The sequence below is a fragment of the Trichomycterus rosablanca genome, chromosome 17, assembly GCF_030014385.1.
Source record: "Trichomycterus rosablanca isolate fTriRos1 chromosome 17, fTriRos1.hap1, whole genome shotgun sequence".
Classification (NCBI taxonomy): domain Eukaryota; kingdom Metazoa; phylum Chordata; class Actinopteri; order Siluriformes; family Trichomycteridae; genus Trichomycterus; species Trichomycterus rosablanca.
In genome coordinates this window covers 28,921,213-28,942,878 of record NC_086004.1, presented here as the reverse complement: position 1 = coordinate 28,942,878, position 21,666 = coordinate 28,921,213, and the positions used below count along the sequence as shown (strand labels likewise).

Genomic DNA, 21,666 nt, shown 5'->3' with positions numbered 1-21,666 from the left:
CATCAAGGTCATGAAGGATTCTTCAGATCCACTCAGAGTGACCTTCCTGACTTTGTTCATAATAGAGATATTTATGTGTATAAAGTTTTCTAATTACAATATACGGACAAAAGCATATGGCCACCTGACCATGAGGCTGTTGGACATCCAATTCCAAAATCACGTGCATTAATATGGAATCATTCCGCCCTCTTTACAGCTATAACAGCCTCTATTCTTTTAGAAGGATATTCACAAGATTTTAGAAGGTGCTGTTGGATCTTGTGTATATCAAAATTATGTCATTTCCTTAAACCAAACTCATCAAACCCTGTCTGTATGGACCTCGCTTTGTACACAGCTGCACAGTCATGCTGAAACAAGAAATACATATAATTGTTTTAAAATATCTGTTCACAATGAGTGTGGCTAAAACACCTTACCTGAGCTCAGTAATTAGAAGGGTTGTCCGTATACTTTTTACCACCCAGGCACCCCAAACACAAACTATCTTAAAGCCAGCTGCAACTGATATTTGTTACATGGATAGATGGATGGATGGATGGATTCTTATACACAATTTATACAGATAAATAAGGATAAATATAGAAATAAAGATATTGTCATAATTATAAATATATACAATATATTGGTTGTAGATATAAGTATATACAATAGGACCAATAACATACATTGTTTTATATATAGGTATATATATGGATAAATATTGAATATTAAAATATAATATCAGATATGAATATGAATGAGTAAAATAATAGTTATATACAGATGATAATAATATAATATATAACCAATATATACTGTACATATAGATATAAATATAAGAATTAAGTGAAATATGTAGGCTTGGATATGGTGGTGCAAATGTGTGTCTCAGTTTGAGTTGAGTTGAATGTTTCTGTGTCAGCAATAACATATAGTACAGTAATGTTAGAAAATGTAATAATAGTTCATTCCTTTACACAACTGCAGCATCCTAATGTGTACAGTGGAATGAACATGTGTGTGATATGTAAAGGGCCATGTACACACCCTACACACATTCCTAACATTCTCTAAACATTAAGTGTCATTACTTTTATACCATTTACATTTACAGCAGGGAAACATGATAAGTTAGATTGTCTGATTACAGGATGTTTCTTCACCACACCTGTATTACTCTGCTGACCACTGATTGTTAACAGTTACGACACTTACACCTGTCTTAAATCACGTTACCATAAATGTAAACAATAAATACAGATGGATTGGACTGTTTTACTTGTCTGACTTTGTGTCAGGCTCTGATGAACAATATGAAACTGGTTAGTAAATTATGGACCAATGGCTGAGCCTAGGCTAAGATTCTGACAGCCTAGGAAGCACTTATAGATGTCAGTAACCAGCATGCATCTTATAGCACAATAAATACTCAATATAAAGTATGTGCTAAACTTTACACTTAACATAAGTCGTTTAAGGTGCATCGCTTCAACATAAATGTGTTTTATGTACATCACTGTACCACTCCAGTGTAAAAAGGTAATTTTATTTATTTTATTTCTCACAGTTTAATACTATTAGTATTTAATTTTCATTTCATTTTTATCAACCGCTTTATCTTTGGCAGAGTTGCAGCATGTTTGGTTCCACTGGAAAACATCCCAGACAGAGCCAATTACGTCTGTGTAGACATCCGACTGGCTGAAAGCACAGCTGAGATTCTAATCTGGATCTCATCGATGGTGGGCTAGCATACAAACCACCGTACCACTCGAGCACCCGAATAATTTTTGATTGCTTTTAATTTGCCTTGTGATCCACTGGTACCCGAGTATTCACTGGTTCAGATTATATTAGTGCCTTGCACTCAGAGTTTCCAGTATCACACTCCTGACTGTGTGTGGGGGCTTCAAACTTAAAATGGACTGCCCTCATCTGGCCAAAAAAATGAGAACATCTGGTTTATAGATGGTTTAAGCTAATAAAAAGGTTTCTGGTGGGCTTTTAGCCATAGTACTGGTAAATTACAGGGTCTTGGATTAAGTTGAGCATCCCTGCTTCAGTGGAGTCCCAATATCAAAAATTATCACACACCTGCCAGCCAATCAGTAACGAGTATGTTTTGTGGCTGTTATAAAAGGTTGAACCAATGACATCATATTTTGCATAGTCAGGTATCTATTACACCTATATACACACACCTACATGCGTCTACACACACACGTCTAAAACGTTTTACATTTTTGTGCCTGACATAATTCAGTGGGATAAATGAGGACCCCAGTAACATCTACAGCATCTAGCACACGCTTTTATCCAAAGTGACCAAATGAAATCCAAGCAATAAATATTAAGGGTTTTGTTTGGGGACCCTACATTGGCAGCCAGGTAGATGTGGCGCTTGAACCCACAGCAACCTTTCTTAAGATGCATTTACACAGCAAACTGTCCTGTTTATTCATTACCTGGGTAAACATGCATGTGTTAAAGAGGCTTCAGATTCTAAATTCTCCTCATTAAAATGCCCAAATTGTGACTAGGTAATAAAACAAGTCCTGCATCTAGTTTCTTTCCTCTACATGTATCTAAGCAAGAAAAAACCTTCATGAATATGAAACATATCAGTGATTATCACTCACCATCTGCGAGCGACTCTTTGGGCAGCCGTTAATGTCCTCGATCTTCTCGTTAGCTGCGGAAACATAAATGATGAGTCGAGTTTAGATCCATTAGGAACTTCTCTAGACAAGCAGTATGGAAGTGTGTGTGTGTGTGTGTGTGTGTGTGTGTGTGTGGAGGCCCTGCCCCCTTACAGCAGCTGAGAGAAGCTGATACACACTGCCAGCTGACTCCACAATACCACCAGCCCTGAGGAATTGGGGTGGGAATGGGCGAGGGGGGGTCGAGTCAGGTGAATAAGCATAGACGGAAAGTCTTTACATCTAGTCCTGTCTGAGACACTGAGCAGGGTTGGGCTTGATTTTGTACTAGGATGGCACAGTTATCGACCATGTTGCACTGCGGCTCATCACAGGAGAATCTTGCTGGTGTAGATGTACTAATGATTAATTCCTCACCTGCTTTTACCATCCAAATTTATCCAAACTATTCATTTCCCCAGAGGTAAACACTGCACATTAATCCAGCACTGCTTAAATGGAAGCACTACACTAAATGACCAAAAGTTTGCACACAGCCCTGATATTAATCCCTTTAAACAACTTAGGGCCTGACTGTAGGAAATTCCACAGACACACTCAGAAATGTTGCGGAAGTAGCAGCACTGGGCATCTCCATAATAATGCCCATGGTTTTGAAGTGATATGCCCCACAACATGATGAAGATCATCTGCATCATAGATTAGATCAGTTCCAGTTTAATGTATACAGTACATTTACATTTTCAGCATTTAGCAGACGCTTTTATCCAAAGCGACTTACACAATGAGCAATTGAGGGTTAAGGGCCTTGCTCAGGGACCCAACAGTGGCAACTTGGTGGTGGCGGGGCTTGAACCAGCAACCTTCTGTTTACTAGTCCAGTACCTTAACCACTGAGCTATCACTGGCCATATAGTACATATTTTATCTACCCCAAAACCTGCTTAGCAGAATATTTCTAGCACCTATTCTGAGCCAGTATGGTTTCACAGGACAGTAATTAGAGACAAAACAGCTCCAGAACAATAAGAATAATTTAACAAAAAAACGAACTAAATCTAACACATACATCTATCTATCTATTGTGTGTGTGTGTGTGTGTGTGTGTGTGTGTGTGTGTGTGTGTGTGTGTGTGTGTGCTGGGATCGGGTTTCAATTAAGTGGTGTTTTATTTCCTCATCTCAAGAGTAAAAAAATAGAGCAAAGTGGCTCTATTCATGCCAATGAGAAAGGGATCTCAAATAACAACACACCATCTACTGCTGTGTGTGTGTGTGTGTGTGTGTGTGTGAGGGAAGGGGGGGGGGGGTGTGCTGAGGGTGTTTATAGTGACATGTGACCAAGGGTAATTCCTATTCCCGCACAGTTCCACATTTAATGACAATGTAAAGCAGAAATAGGGCTGGCTAACTGAGCCAAGATCTATCAAGGTACACAACGGGTCTGTGTGAAAACCCAGTGACCTCTCTACATAGATGCATTTAACGTCATCCTACACTCCCGAGAAGAGGGCGTGTCTAAATTCTTAGATTCCTTAAAACGCTCCTACTGAGGCGCCTTAATTCTGAGTGATGATCTGACCGAATGACGAGGGAGCGTCCGACGCCTCCTCGGCGCTGAAGGCGATCCCAGCATTCAGTGCGGCACGACTTCTCTCGCAAAAAAATACAAACGTGGCGGACGGATGAAACGCGAAGCAACCAACGGAGTTCTTTTCAAATGTAAATAAATTTTACAGTTTAAGCATTTTCGGTACACGGAGGGAGAGGTTAGCTGGCGTGCTAGCAGGTTGTGCCATCTCGGCCCATCAGTTTGAACGGCCTGAAGCTAACTGTATTGGCTTAGTGAGCTAAAACTGCGGTGACGCAATCGCTGTCTAAGTAGTGCGTCTAAATAATCTGCCTTATGAGTTCGATGTCTCATTAGAATCCTCTCTACTGAGGCAGCTGATCAGGTAGTCGGCAGCTCACTAGGTTTTCACACAGACACTATATGTGAATGCAAGAAGGTCCAGCAAGACGTTATCAGCCCAGCAAGACGGTGCTGATAACGTACCAAGGTCGCGGGTTCGATCCCCGTACAGGCCACGCCCCCTTTAGGCACAGTGGTAGCCTAGTGGGTGGAGTTTTGGGCTATCAACCCGAAGATTGGCGGTTCAAATCCAGGCTCTGATATATGCAACCACTGTTGGGTCCTTGAGCGAGGCCCCTAACCCTGTCTGCTCCAGGGGCGCCGTGCGATTGCTGACCCTGCACTCTGACCCCAGCTTCCAAACAAGCTGGGATATGCGAAGAAAGAATTTCATTGTACTGCACACCTGTATATGTATATATGACAAATAAAGTAAATCTTCTTCTTCTTCTTCTTCTTCAATATCTCAGAACCAGAAGCATTCTGTAATGAAGATTGATAATTAACATTTATAAACAGGACCAGAAAGACTGCTGGGTTCAACAAAAAGTGTTTGAAAGCTGTAACGTGGGCCAGTGATAGCTCAGTGGTTAAGGTACTGGACTAGTAAACAGAAGGTTGCCGGTTCAAGCCCCGCCACCACCAAGTTGCCACTGTTGGGTCCCTGAGCAAGGCCCTTAACCCTTGGATAAAAGCGTCTGCTAAATGCTGAAAATGAAATGAAATGAAAATAACGTCTGCTAAAAATGGTGTTAAAGAGGACTGAGGCCGTTTCACATACCATAATTACTATTTAGCGTCGTTTTTCCTTCTATATTTTATGTATAACAAACATAAAGGGACTGTGCACCAGGTACACCAGGCTTTCTACTCATGCTCAGTATCATATCAGCACTCGGGTGAGATATGTGCTTCATTTACATTTACAGCATTCATTCACTTGTGATGTACAAAAGAGCTTTATAGTCTCCATATGTAAACATTTCTTAATTCCTTTATCCAGCACTGTGTTAGAGCAATATGAGTAACAACAAATTACACTTTAGTTTGTGGACACCTGACTATAACCTCACTGGACATCCTATTTTAAATCCTTGGGCATTATTATGTTGCCCCCCTCCCCATTCCTTCCTGACAATATTAGCCTCCCCTCTTACTCTGGGACAGTGGTGGCCTAGTTGGAAGAGCTTTTGCCAAGGTTGACAGTTCGAATCCCAGCTCTGCCATGCAACCACTGTTGGGCCCTTGAGCAAGTCCCTTAACCCTCTCAGCTCCAGGGATGCCTAAAATCATAACGGGTATAACAGCTTGGTGGAAACAGTGTGGGGAATGCCGTTATTCTGTTCCAGCATGACTGTACCCTGGTGCACGAGACATGGTTTGATAAATCTGATGTTAAAAAACTCTTGCAGCCTAGACAGCACCATGACTTTAACCCCGATTAACATCTTTGGAATGTATTGGAATGTCGACTGTGAGCCAGGCCTTCTCAGGCTGTATACCATGGCTCACTGGGGACAAATTCCCACAGACAGACAGGTATTAATATCTTAAGAAAAGCCTTTAGAAGCTGTTATAGCTACAAAGGGGGAGAGGCCAACTATATATAATCGCCATGTTTTTAAAATGGGATCACTAACAAACTCAGGTGTCCACATATTTTAGGCCACTTTGATTTTGATAAAGGTTTCCCCGACTCTAAAACTTCCCCACAGCATGAATACACACCTAAATGTCACATCCACACACTCTATACTTCAACACTGCACATAAAAACTACAACCCAACTTGGTTTACATCTAATGTTGCCATGATCAAAGTGGCGGTGGATCCGAAGTCTATCCAGGGCACCGTCCCTTAACAGGGTATCACCCACCCATCTACTCAAAACCATCTTTTGATCATTCAGAGCTGCCAACCCACCTAATGACTTTATTGTGAGGTGGAAACTGAGAAAATATGTCCAGACGCATCAAATCCGATCCAAAATCAATCCATCATTTTTTAAATATCTGCATTGTCAATGCTTAGCATCAGGTACAAACATTTACACCAAAATCCAACAGAGACTTTTACTGAATATATTTTCGAATAATTATTCAGCTTGGATCTCTACAGCTGCACACGGCATTTCTAAGCTTGGTGTATGCAAATGCATGCTTCGTGTGGTGTGATAAAAATACAGAGGTGGTTTCTTACCCACGACCTGGATGATCTCAGCCAGAAGCACTCCGTCAGAAACATCCTGCTGCAGATCTTTAATCAGCCGCTTGTGTCCCGATTTTGCCAAATAGTGATTGGCCCAGTCAGTGTAGATCTGTCAGACAGAGGGGAGCAACTTTTAGGCACCCGAATATCCAAAAACGTGCATTAAAAATCATCCTGAAGCAAAAAGTTTGGGTTTGATTTACGGCACGCAGATATGAGAGCTTAAAAAGGAGGAACAGGAGCGAACGGAGTGTTTGTCCTTTTGTTAGGCGGAGTATTCAAATGCCATCCATTGTGCCCTATTCATGCGCCCTATTCAGTGCAGCCGGGGCAAAACTCAGAGAACAGCCCCCCCTCGGTCGGGCCAGAATGAAGGGGGGTGGTGGATTAACAGAATGAATAATGTGAAAGGACCCACGTTGAATTAGTGTTTTTAAAAAAAGCTTTAACCCGGGCGACTCGTTACACAATGACATCATCACAAAACTGCCCCACAAATACAGTTTTAATCACTAAAGTTCACATCAAAGCGTCCAGGAACAAAGTTTTAGGACAGGGTGGTAAATGTTTCCCACTAATGGGTCAGTCACAACTGAATCTGCATGTAAATCAGATCAGAACAGAGAAAGAACTTTCAGACCTGCTAGTAAAGAACTTCTCATTCAGGTTCTTAATCACTTCCTGTTGATTCGGCCCCAGTGTCGATCACGTCTGCTGTGGCATTTTTTTTTTGCACTGGAACTGTGATGCTAATGTAGCTAAGAATAATAGAATCTTTAAGCTATCACGTTAGCATTTCAGTTAGCAAACTTGCCGGCTAAATCATTACACACATGGTCGGGTGGGATGAAGGTATGCACACTCAATCAGAATATGTGCAAACAACGGGTTGGCACTTTTCATGCTTTCATGTTCTTAACATTGTACAAAAATTGGCCCTTGTTTGCTGCGAGAACGTTTGATTTCGGGTGATGGCTCACCAGTTAGCAGGTTTGTTTTGTCCCATCTTTATAACTGGATCAATTTTAAGGGTTTATTGGGTTTTTTTGGAAGCAAACTGCTTGAAGGAAGAGAAATGCACTTAACCCTTTAATAGTCTAACCAAGAAAATGATGTTTAAAAAATTCATTATTTTAATTTCTTAGTTTCTTGGGACGATACCAACAACAAACAATTGACATTTTTACTAGTGAACACAGTTGTTGTTTATTTATGCATTTTCTCCCTTTTTCTCCGTTAGCGCGTCCATTTGCCCGATTGCGTCACGCTTCCTCTCCACCAATGCCGATCCCTGCTCTGATTGAGGAGAACGAAGCTAACCCACACCCCTCCGACACGTGGGCAGCAGCCGTACGCATCTTATCACCTACACTTTGACGAGTGCAGTGCAGCTCAGCGTTGTGTACGGAGAGACACACCCTGACAGCACTCTTTTCTCATCTCTGTGCAGGTGCCAACAATCAGCCAGCAGAGGTCGTAATTGCACCAGTCATGTGAGAGAGACCTCATCCGGCTTAGTCCCGCCCATATCTGAACAACAGGCCAATCGTTGTTCATGTGGCCGCTCAGCCTCAGCCGGCAGGCAGAGCTGAGATTCGATACGATGTATTCGAGACCCCAGCTCTGGTTCCAGTCTGTACCATTTGATGATTTTTCAGCTGCTAGCTTCAAGTTGACATATAGTTTACAGATATACCAATATTTTTGAGTTTAACATGTTAACCAAGGACTAGATACGGCTCAAACAAGAGTATTTACATACAGCTTATCTAACTTTATCTATCTATCTGTCTTTTAGACAGCTATCCAAGTATTTACACTTAAAGTAAACTTAACCAAATGGTTGAGCAGACTACTGTCTTCAATAAAATAGAAAATAAAAGAAATACAGTCCTAAGTCAACGTTTGAACACCCCGATCATATTACACAGTTTATTTTATTTTCATTTCATTTTATCAACCTCTTGATCCTGGTCATAATGAAAAGCTTTCAATTACTTTTGTGAAAATTACAAAATAAAAGCACTTACACTTGTAGTCTGAGAGCTTTGGCCCACACTGTATGTGAACACTGCTGTTAATTATTGAGTTCAGGTCCATTACAGTTCTTAAGGGCCTCTACACACACACACACACACACACACACACACACACACACACACACACACACACACACACACACACACACAGAGGGAGGATGACCTGCAGTATAGTATATTATATATAGTTAGCGGTAGAACAAAGTTCCACTTTTAGTGACTGTTCCTCAGTGGAATGAGTCAGGGGTTCTAATGATGGGGATACAACAGGTGCGCACACACACACACACACACACACAACCTAAATTACTGGTGTTGAGAGGAGTATCATTACAGACCGACAGGATTTATTTCAGTTTTGTGAAGTAACAGTTTCACTATTTATGGGATTTGAATCATCAATTTTATGAGTAATAAACATGAAGCTTTTGTGGGTTTTGCTCCCCCATATTTTTTTTCTTTTCTTTTTTCTTGTCTCCTTAGCAGCTATTCTAATGTTTTGCTCCCGAGCCCCTTGTTGTAATTCACATTGTAGTTCAGTGGTGTGAAATGTTACCTGTCAGCCAATCAAACATCAGAACTGGCTTTGGAATATAAAAAGTTCTTTTAGGAGGGTTCCCTATACAGGTCCTATTGTCAGACAGCATTGTTTAGCTGTGCGTGTGAGTGAGTGTGTGTGTGTGTGTGTGTGTGTGTGTGTGTGTGTGTGGAGAGGGATTAAGAGTACAATAATAATAAGAAGAACAGAAACACAATGATGCAGCGTCATGTGAAGTTTGAATCAGATGGTGGTGGGAGTGGGCTGCCCCGCTATAAAGAATACAAAGCGCTGTGACCATATGATTCATTTACCCAGCATGCTCTGCGTCAGACACACACATGCACACACACAGCTATTATTTAGTTTTTATAATGTTTGTGGCTTTTATTGAGATCATTAAACGATCAGTGAAAGCTGAGCGGCTCGTCATGAAATTCCCCTGCACCCCTGCTGTAACGAGCACCAGGGTCCCTCAGAGGGGCGTCGTCAGTCGGTCGTTGTTTTTAACTCTGGTAACTTTGTGTCTGTCAAAAGTTTCAGATCAAATCTTGAAATTTTTTAATCATAAATCAAACAGGGTAACGTTTAGTCTCACATTCGAATAGTGATTTTTACTGTATGCAGTGTTATGTTTTCAGGATTGGCATGGCCTGGAGTGGAGGAGCCCAATGTGATATCTTTTCTAAGGGCTCGAAATCCCTGGCATGGCCCCTGATTTCTACGTAATCTCACCAAAATCACATAAATTCTTAAATACATCAACCCGAGTAAGTGTAATGTTTAGTTCTGCTTTAAAATCATTGTTATAATACAATCAGATACACGTCTGACGTATACAAGTTAAATCCTAGGAAGTTTTTATCCTGTCTCAGCTATTCAGTCTTGGACTCAACATGAGTTGGTATAGAGTTCAGTACTAAACTGGAACGAGCCTAAATTTAAGACTGCATGTGACAGTTTCAGTTTTTCAGTTGTGAAAAATTCTGTTCTAGCTGAACACAAGCAAAAACTTTAAGATCTGATGCAGCGTTTCGGTAACTGGAACTTCTGTTACGTCCAATCACTGAATAAAGTGGTATAGTTATAATTTTAGTTTAATTTTTGAATCTTGAAACCAGTAAACATGATGTTTGGACTAGAAACACTTTAAGTAAAATAATTCCTTTAACATACAGGCACCAGAACATTAGTGTGAGGTTCACAGCCCGGGAACTTTGTCTCTCTGCACCACTTAGACATGTAACAAGTGTTTCTATAGCAGTTATTTGTTTGTGAACACACACACACACACACTCACACACACACAGTACAGGTCAGTGATCTGTCAGCAGAGCATCTTTACGTTACTTTTATCTCCTAAAGCTTTGAGGTTGAGCAACATTAAAGGAATTTCCTAAAAAGCCCCTATACTCACTTTACCCTAATTATAGAGGTAATGCTCTGACTCACACACACACACACACACACACACACACACACACACACTGAACACACCCCTACATACATAGTAGCACACACCTAGACACAAATACACAGACACCAACACACACTCACATACAGACAATATAACACACCATAATACACACACACGCTAACTCAAAAACATATACATATAGTAACACACAGACTAACGCACACACCAACACACTTACACACCTAAATATATACACACACAAATACACACCCAACACACACACACCAACTAATACACATACAAATACACACAAATATATACACACACTCACACAAGCACACAAATACACATCCCAACACACAAACTAATACACACAAAAGGACACAAACTATCACACACCAGCAGAGACACACACACTAATACGCTCACATACCAACACACACACTAATTAACTAAACACACCAACACAAACACGAACACACACACATGCCTACACACTGACATACACACTTATAAAAACACTTTTAGATACTGTAACACACACACACACACACACAGAAGCTCCACAGCAGCAGTTATAAGCACATATTTAAGTGTAATTTGGTTAGTAATTACAGCTAAGTGATGGAAAGGTCAGTGTAACAGAAAACGCTGCTGATATAAACTACGCTGATGTGAATTTAGCTCTTGCTCAAGGTAATTATTTTATTAAAACTAACCACCGCCTAGTTATGAGCAACTCAACACTTTATTTTCATCCCACTGACCACCTTAAAATATTCCTTACATGAAAACAGCCCACCTTAACCTCACAGCTCTATTTTAAACCCCCCTACATGTCATTCGGTTCGTCCTTATAAAAAAAGAACAGGACTGCGACAATAAAATGTATATTTAATGTATATGTAAAATTTTAAATGTATTATATGTTTATTATAATATCTATATATGCGTTTATGTAATATTCAGCTTTGGAATGAACTGGAACATCAATTAAGGATATCTTGTACATCAGTACAGTAATATTGAGTCTGACTTTTGTTGTCATTGGCAACTGTACACTTATTAAATCCTGTCTGAATTAAATTAATCTGATTAATAAACCAAGTAGAATTTTGATTCAATTAACAGGTTAAATTCTGTACGGCTCTATTTTAAGTTTGATACATGTTGGTTTAGCTCATTCTTACCAGTTTGTAATGATTACAGAACATCCAACTGTTGTTTCTTTCCGGTACACACAGATCTCCCAGTGCCATGAGTCCACAGATTATCAGATATCATCAGAACACATAAAAATAATACATAAAAACTATTTAAATCAGTTCAAGTTCAGAGCTGATTAACAGCCAAGGTGTTCCAGATCGTTTGAGCCCTGAAACATGCTGTTGCGCAACATCTCTCTCTCAACAGCTCTATTTCAGGTGTTAGAGACCTTCACTCATTCATCATTCCACATCCATCATGTACGCCCTGCCGTCCCGTCTGGTAAAAACACCGTCCTGGAGGAATCCCTTTGAATTTGGTCTCGTACCTCTATCTGTGTCTGTCTGTGCGTCTCTGTAAGAGATGACACATGTAAATTCGGGACGGTCTTGTGTGTTTGATTCTAACTCCACCCCCAAAACCACCAGACTATATGAGTAACACCCACCTGCTGCCACACACACACACACACACACACACACACACACTTAGTGATTGTCAAACAGAGACAAGTACACACACCTGGTTGGGACTGACCTCACACAGTCCTGTCACCATATAACACTCACATGTAGAGAATGTGAGTCTAACCTGAGGGGGTCTGTAGGGGAGAGCGGGGTGGGTTGGTACTACATGTGTGGTATATTACGGTGTAGTATTCAATATAATAACAGTCTGCCTGTCATCACAGACTCTCAAAAAACAACTGTCGTCAAACACGAACAAAACTGGCACTTTCAACATCGGAAATATTTATTTCAAACAGTTCAGTGATGTCCAAAGTCAACGTGGTTTTTGGTGCATCAATCAAAAACTTTATTGCCTGTTAAGATTTCAATTTCTTTACGGTCGAACTGGCTAATTGCACATTTATTTAATGAGAACATTTACAGTACTTTATTAGTTGTAAAATACATTTTATTTTTATTCTCAAACATAAGCCTTTGATGCACAACCTGGGTCAAAAGTGACCCAACTGAGTTTTTATTTTCTACATCTTTGCAATAAATTAATTTCGTCATTCAAGCTTCCATGAATTCCTCAATTAACTTGTTAACTTGTTAACAATTAACTTCCTCAATTAAATCGTTTTTGTATCACTACCCTTCTAATGCACAACATGGGTCAAAAATGACCTTTATGTATTTACTATGGAATTTGACAGAAATTACTGACATTTGTAAGTGTTTGTAGTCAAAAACATATTTACTGATCTTTTGAAAGACAACCAAAGATTAGGCTCTTGAATCTTGAATATGTCCAATACTATTTGCTTGCTAGCTGTTTACATATTCTAGTATAGATAGCTTTTATTAGCTAAGACAACAAATACATGAATAACTGACAAATGTGCATATGAAAATATTCTTGAATGGATGAATATGGGTCATTTTTGACCCATGTTGTGCATTAGAAGGGGGACAGGACACTAGTTTTAATTATGGCTAATTATTAATGGTCAGCCAAAATTTCCTAATTGTAACAGGTGGAATTATAATGAGGAGCGTAGAACTTTCAAGTCTCCGAACCCCCGATTTCCGAACCCCTCCACCCAATCCTGTCCTGAACCGAGTGCAGTTTGCCCCCCTCTGTAATTATGTAGGGATCACGACCTCGAACAGTTCCTGCTGTTCTCCTCCTGTCTGATCTGAGGTCAGATATCTACATGCTGACGTTACGTCCTCGCAGTGGAGGTGAACGGTTTGTGTCTCTTACACTCTCTTCAGTGCAAAGGCTTCGTCCCAAACCACACACTACATAACGCTTTAATAGAGTAACAACACTGCTGTGGCATGTTTGATCCAGTAATGTACAGTTTGAGTGTCCACGCTCTGATTTTATCTACTGACTGCCGGGCTGCAGTTCAGAATCCGAATCTTTATTCAGAATCAAACACAGTCATGGACAATTTTGCATCCCCAATTCACCTCACTTGCACGTCTTTGTATTGTGTGAGGAAACCGGAGCTCCCGGAGGAAACCCACACAGACACGGGGAGAACATGCAAACTCAGACCGCTCAACCTGGGAATCAAACCAAGGCAGTTCTTGCTGTGAGGCGACAGTGCTACCCACCGAGCCACTGTGCAGCCCTAATATAAAGATAGACATTTATTTAAACATTAATAGACAGCACCCTAAACGCAGTAGTGGTTAAGACACTGGACTAGTAATTGAAAGGTCGCGGTTCAAGTCCTATGAAAGCCAGACTGCCACTACTGGGCCCTTGAGCAAGGCCCTTAACCCTCAATTGCTTAGACAGTATACTGTCACAGTGCTGTAAGTTGCTTTGGATAAAAGCGTCTGCAAAATGCTTAAAATGTAAAAGTAACAAACTTTAAATAATACAAAAATGCAATGGAATGGAATGGGGCAGTTGTAGTCTAGCGGTTAAGGTACTGGACTCGTAATCGAAAGGTCGCTGGTTCAAGCCCCACCACTGCCAGGTTGCCACTGTTGGGTCCTTGAGCCCGCTAAATGCCATAAATATAAATGAATGGAAATATAAAAGTAAACTAACAAAACTTCACGTATAAAATTGTGCATTGGAGAAATTGTAGTAAAGTAAAGTGCATTTGTGTGCAGGAGAGTTATGGCATGATATATACAGATGATATCTCAGGCGGTTGTTTATATCGCTGTAATTAAGGCGCCTAGTGAAGTGGTCGAATGACACACGTGTCTCATGTTTACATAATTAGCATTTCTACGCTAATCGATGCCTCTCCATTCACACACGTTAGACACGCACATGCTAATCATACTCCATCTGTCCATTCACTGACTGACCTCAAACACATCAGCTGAGTTCTATGTAGATCAGCTGTGGGCCACATCAATCTCTGTTTTATGGGCTTATAAACTATTGTGTACTAATCAATAACACACACACACACACACTCTCTCTCTCTCTCTCTCTCTCTCAGGTTAAGCTTATTTATTTATTCATTCATTCATTTATTTAGGGCAGTGGTAGCTCAGCGGTAAAGTACTGGACTAGTAATCAGAAGGTTGCCGGTTCAAGCCACACCACTGCCAGGCTGCCCCTGTTGGACCCATGAGCAAGGCACCTAACCCTCAATTGCTCAAATTGACTCCGGCATAATTGTAAGTCACTTTGGATAAAAGCGTCTGCTAAAGCCGCAAACGTAGAACCTCTGGGTTCACTCATTCCCTCACTCCTCCCTCACTCACACCAAGGGTTATTTAAGAGCAGCCAGCTTTTATGTTTTAAAGGAAACCCAAACAGACATCAGGAGAACATGCCAAATTTAAGGTAGGTATTCAACTCATGTTCCGTGGATCCACAGAACTGTGAAGGACCCCTGAACCATCTGCACCCCTTGTGGTCCAGATGTACCAGATGTAATGCATAATTAATCAGCATCGTTACTATCTCATCTCCAGACATGCAATAAACCCCATTAGGTCTGAGGGACACCAGTGTGTGTGTGTGTGTGTGTGTGTGTGTGTGTGTGTTACTAAGTCCATGTTAATACTTTCTAATAAAATAAAGCTTTTAGTATAATAGTTTTTAGTTTGATTATTTTTCTTCCATCACATTTATTATATTTCTGTAAAATCCATACTGCTGCTGCTGTTCTGTCGGGTTCTTCAAATTAAACTCTGCTTGTTCCACCCATCCGTTCATAACTTCCTCCCTTCAAACAGATTCAATCTGAGGTTTTTTATATCAGTTCAGTGATGTAATGATGAAACATTAATGTGGATCTAATATCACTTTTATTTTTGCTGGTTGAAGTGACAACACTCCAACATCGTTACATTCGATCTGAAGCTTTAAAGCTGTTATTTCTTTATAACACTTCACTGGTCCCTAAAGTATCAGAAGTGCACACACACACACACACACATGAACATCATTCTGTACAGAAACTATGAACTGTAACACAGCACAGCAAAATACAACATGAGCAATCTGACCCAGGGATTCATGACTGAGAGCTGAGGCAGCAAAATCCCACAACAGGGCAAAACACACCTAACCACAAACCCACATATAAGCACCATGTAAGCAAACATGTATGTAACTACTGAATCGTGAGAGGAAGCCCCACACCTTACACAAGCTGGGGGCACCGACAGCATCAACTGTCACATCCCACACTCAGCATGGTTCCACTACATGAGGACCGCTTCTGAAAAGGTGTCATCACACCATCTCTGGGACGACTTATTCATCCAGAGTGGTCCCCAAAGTGATGCCCCAAACCGCCAATACGCTGGCTGATTCGCTTTAAAATACAAAAACCAGACCGGATCTAGCCTGGCATCGTAGTTTCACAGAGAAAAGCAGTTTTGCCAGACAGAGCTGGTGAATCTGAGAGGAAGAAACTAGGTCCTCACACATATCTGCATTATTATATACCTATTAAGACCCTATGTATAGTTACTTACAGTTATTAGTATACCCGATCCTATGCTTATGCTTATTATTATTATTGTTGTTGTTGTTGTTGTTATTATTATTATATATTACAATGTTTATATATTCTAATACCACATATGTCAATAACTGTAGTTATAATTATTATACTCACCATAGTCATATAAGTTTACTGATGTTCTATGGGGTTTTTTGCTAAACTGCATTTCGTTGCCTTGTGACTGTACTAAGCAATGCCAATACATTTTCAATCTATCTATCAATCTATCAATCTATCTATAAATATATATTAAAAAAATATAGAAGAACCTGGAGTGAATTAACTGACTGTTAACTGTTCAATTAAAATGAACCGACACATAAATCATCAATCATGCCCTCTCTGCTGACCAGAATGAAATGCAGGACGCTACTCTTAACATGATTCGTACAGCCAAGCCAAAACATAAATACAAACCAACACACTGAGCCAATCCATTATTAATACTATTATGTTTATTATTATTATTATTATTGGTAATTATAGTATGTTGACTGTGTATTTGACTATATTACATATAAGAGATTAAGCCAAAAGTACATTATATAAATATATTTACCAGTTTCATGCTGATGTTGTTCTGCTCCCATCTCCACAGAATCACACTCATCTTCATAATACAGCACACACACAGATACAAGATACACTCCTATACACTCAGCATACACTCCATAGACTCTCCTATATACACTCTTATACTTTTTATACACTTCATGTATCCTCCCTACATACTCTATACACCCCACACACACACGCCCACAGGATCACAGTGTGGCGGTGATATTGGTCTGTTTCACTCCAGCGCACACTGAGAGAATGAGAGACTCCTCCTTTCTCCTCTCAGTTCATTTTAATAGGACTGTAACAGCTGCTTCTGAACCCCTGCAACCCCCTTAAAAACACACGGGGAGGAGACACCAGTCCTACACACGAGCCAAACCACCGAACAAAGCTGAGAAGTGTGTGAATTAGGGATTCCCTTTATTCTTGTCCTGACGTTTCTATATTTTTATCTTTATACCTCGCTCTATTCTGCCACCTGCTTTACATTTACATTTACAGAATTGGGCAGGAGCTCTTATCCAGAGTAAAGTACAGATTTTCCCAAGTAGAGTAATTTCTTCACCCTCGTACCAACAATTAACAGTCCAAGAACAATTCTGCTCCATAATAAAGCAATATTAAAAAGAACAAGAAGAGGTAAAAACAAGGTGTGCTTTAGTTTCATTTGAATATATTTAATATTAGTGAACTAGTCTGTGATGAGATAAATAAATAAACGAGGATTAAACTCTTTATTTGAATTAAGTAATGAAATTCACTGCTATAGTATTCCCGCTTGTTATAAATGTTTTACTATTTTTTGCATATATTTCTCATTTATATTTATAGATTTAATAATAATGTCTTACTTGAATAACAGAACGTTCAACAAAAATCTGTTAAACTGGCTTAAACCAATAATTCTACTCTCAGATATACTGACATTTACATGAGCACACAGTTATTATTTAATCATTTCCTTATATTTCAAATCATCAGAACTTCATCACTGCACGTAGTTGTAGATATGCAGATAATCAGGAGCTTTTTATACACTAGACTTGATCCAGCTAAAATGAGGACTAAATTCCCTCTGTAAGCAAGTATGTTGTTTTCTATTGAAATGCTCCATATTGTACTTAACCTGCTTGAAACCAGTAACACCAGCAGCACACAAACTTGGTGGTCTGGTAGTATGTGGCATGAAGTTTATGGATAAAATAATTACAATTATGAATGTTATAAATGTTAAGATTATTTATTTATCCTTATTTAATGTATAGTTAGTTTTATGGAGCTCAAGGGTGCAGCAATAAATAATGCTTGCCCACTTCCACTGGAATCCAGGATTTGAAACCCTATTGGTGATGGGCTTTGGCTATGTGTCATGCTGGACATGGACTTGCCATGGATTGTAAAGGAAAATACAAACTGAGTTGTTTTAGTATTAATAAGTACTTATTACTACTAATGCTCAAACAGAATCCAAACAAAATAGATGTGGTTTCCATCCTTGGTATCAGTATTTAAGTGCCCGTCTGATATTTCTGTAATCCCTACATAGTAAGGTTGTTATTAATGCATTAGCAGCCTGAATAAAAGGGCACTGGAGTGACACAGTGGTCTAATGCACAAGCCCACCACTATGTGCTACTATCCATGGATTAAAATAAAAATAAAAAACTGAGCAAAATGTTGCATTAAACAGCTGAAATGCAGCAACCGAGCAGAATATTCAGTGTGATTTATCTAACGCTTCTTTCATCTCCCTCTTTTTTCCATTTCTCCCTCTGTCCAACCACAGAGATAAATATATAGAAAACATCAAACACTGTAAAACAACATCATTTATTTTTTAGCTCAGCTTCTGCCAGTATCGACTTCTTTAAATCTGCCAACTTCCCGAATAGTGCTGGACGAGGAGAAAGTGAGCGCTTCGTTCAGAACCCACCAATCCCACTAATTACAAGTGAAACTTAAGTTCCTGCCCGAGTTCCAGCGTTCACTTCAGTTTCAAAAGCTTCTCTCGTCTGTTCCCACACTGACCCCTTCGTGCAGCCCACCAGAACGGAGTTTGCCAAAACCACTATGTTGTTTCTCTGAGTTACAGGGGGTGGAAAATATCAGAAGTGGGTTAAAAAATAAGTCTGTAAGGTTTCTAAGCAAAGCTTCAGAAGAACTTCATTCATCTCTGTTGTGTGACCTGAATAATGTATGAAATGTTGGAAAATTCCTTGAGAAAAGAACCTGATGTGTTTTAGCAGGATGTATGAGGTGTTATTATCCTGGACCGTTAAGCACAGAACTAGTGATCATAAGATTGTTGGTTTGAGCCCCATCAATGCTGCCACTGGTGGGCCCTTGAGCAAGACCCTCAACCCTGCATGAATTGTAATTCGTCTGCTTAATGATGGATGATAAACGCCAAAATGGCTTCATATTTGTTGAAAAAGCAATTGATAAATGATTTCCACTAAATCCTGATCTTAGTATTTTAATGCTCATACAATACTAATCGAACACTGATCTAATACTGAAGGGGTACAGATCCAGTACTGATCCTATACTGACCTATTACATTCTTAAGAGGCTGGTATAATGAGAATATTGAGACACAATAGAGAGATTATAATAATAGAAACATGAATCTAAGCCTTTGCAGACAGGATGGATTAATTATGTGTGTGTGAGTGTGTGTGTGTGTGTGTGTGTGTGTGTGTGTGTGTGTGTTTTGCTCTTTTGTTTTCATGCACCCCATCATCTGCCGCTGGGGCTGGGGAGGGGGCAGATGGGTCCCTAATTTCAGGCTGTTGGGGGCAAAAAAAGACATAACACACACACACACACACACACACACACACACTGCAGGAGCGTAAGAGTGGGGTAAATGGATTAGCACTGATTTACATTTAAATGTCATACTTCACAAATGAAATAATGTATGATAATAAAGAGCTGAAGAAATCTTCTGACTGGGGTAGAGTACAGTAGAGACGAGTCTGTTTTATATCCAGGATATCAGTGTTTATCGTAAATAAGCAATGAACTCCTCTTATTCATGTTCTGATTTCATTTTCATAATTATTTAATTGATATTATTTGATAATTTACATTATCTAACAGGCGCTTTTATCCAAAGCGAGTACAATTCGAGCAATTCTGGGTTAAGGGTTCTGCTCAGGGGCAATGTAGTGGTGGTGCTTGAACTGGCAACCTTCTGATAACTAGTCTAGTGCCTTAACTGCTATGCTACCACAGGCCCTTAAACAGTAAGAGCTTTGTTATGGATTGATTTCAGGGTGACCTCTCGTACAGGCACCCTGACCAGCCAGCAGTGGTCACATTTATGTAAGCATCAGTGAGGAAACCAGTCGACTAAAAAAAGCAAAGTAAAACTACACTGAATTACAAACATTTTTCTTGCTTCTTCTGCCAATATAATTTTTTGACATTTATTTTAAAAACAGCTCATTCAAAACAGGTAATAATAATTAGTTCTCCCACTGGGAATCACTAACACTACTAGATAGTGACTATGCTAACAAGCCGTAGTACTAATAAGGATTTCTTTATACAGAGGGAAATTTATTTATCTCTAATTAAAAGTTTTGAACACAGAGTTCAACTACACACAGAGAGCGGAAAATTTAATCATTTGCATTTGTAAGAAGCTTAGCGGAATAATTTTATTAGCATGTAATTATTAAATAGTAATTAGTGCTGCTATTCACATTCTGCTTACTGATAAAAGAAATCTAATTACCTGATGGAACTGATTTGAGGAACTGATTTGTTCAATTAAAATCAAAGCATTTATAGTAACTATAGACAGTTGTGCTTTATACGTAGATTAGATAGATTTAACTTTATTGTCATTGCTCAGTACAGGCACAAGGCACCAAAATGCAGTTAGCATCTACCAGAAGTGCAAATAGTAGCATTGTTTTTATACAGTACATCTCATTTAATAATTAAAATATAAACACCTGGATAGAACAGAATGCCGATCCACTCACACACTGCTTTGCTTAGGTGGGAGATCGGAGGACACTGGAGTAAACATGGAAAAAAAATGAAAAACATGCAAGAGTTTGTGTTGTGTGTAAAAATCCACAGTGGTCAGCACAATCTCAAACCAGCCATTCTGGCACCAACAACAATACCCAGTCTCTTACTGATGTGTAAGATAAACAAAACCTGTTCCAGTATTTCTAATAAAGTGGCCAGTTAAAGTTTGTACTTTATTGAATAAACTGATTTGTTGGGACATTTTAAACAACCTATTTATATTCACATTAAAACAGATTATGGCAGAATATTTATTTATTAGGATTTTAACGTCATGTTTTACACACTGTGGTGACATTCATGACAGCACAGGACAGGTAGTTACTGCTTACACAAGATTCATCAGCTCAGGTTAAATGTTAAACAGTCAAGGACAATTTAGTATCTCCAGTTCACCTCACTTGCATGTTTTTGGACTATGGGAGGAAACCGGAGCACCCGGAGGAAACCCATGCAGACACAGGGAGAACATGCACATGAACTCCCCACAGAAAGGACCCGGAATGCTCCACCTGAGGATCGAACCCAGGACCTTCTTGCTGTGAGGCGACAGTGCTACCCACCGAGCCATAAACAGTAATATAATAATTATAATAAAGGCTATTGCATGATTGCAAGTTGATCTGCTGTTATTATAAGTATTA

General features: G+C 39.6%; 1 protein-coding gene across 1 annotated transcript in view; it reads right to left on the bottom strand.

Annotated features, from left to right (window-relative positions):
- nav2a (neuron navigator 2a) overlaps positions 1-21,666 on the bottom strand; it is a 106,226-nt gene that overhangs the window by 47,541 nt on the left and 37,019 nt on the right. The window contains exons 3-4 of the mRNA XM_063013335.1: positions 6,756-6,873; positions 2,625-2,677 (exon numbers count right to left, since the gene is read on the bottom strand). Coding sequence (XP_062869405.1) covers positions 2,625-2,677; positions 6,756-6,873 — 171 coding nt within the window. The remainder of the gene's footprint in view (positions 1-2,624; positions 2,678-6,755; positions 6,874-21,666) is intronic.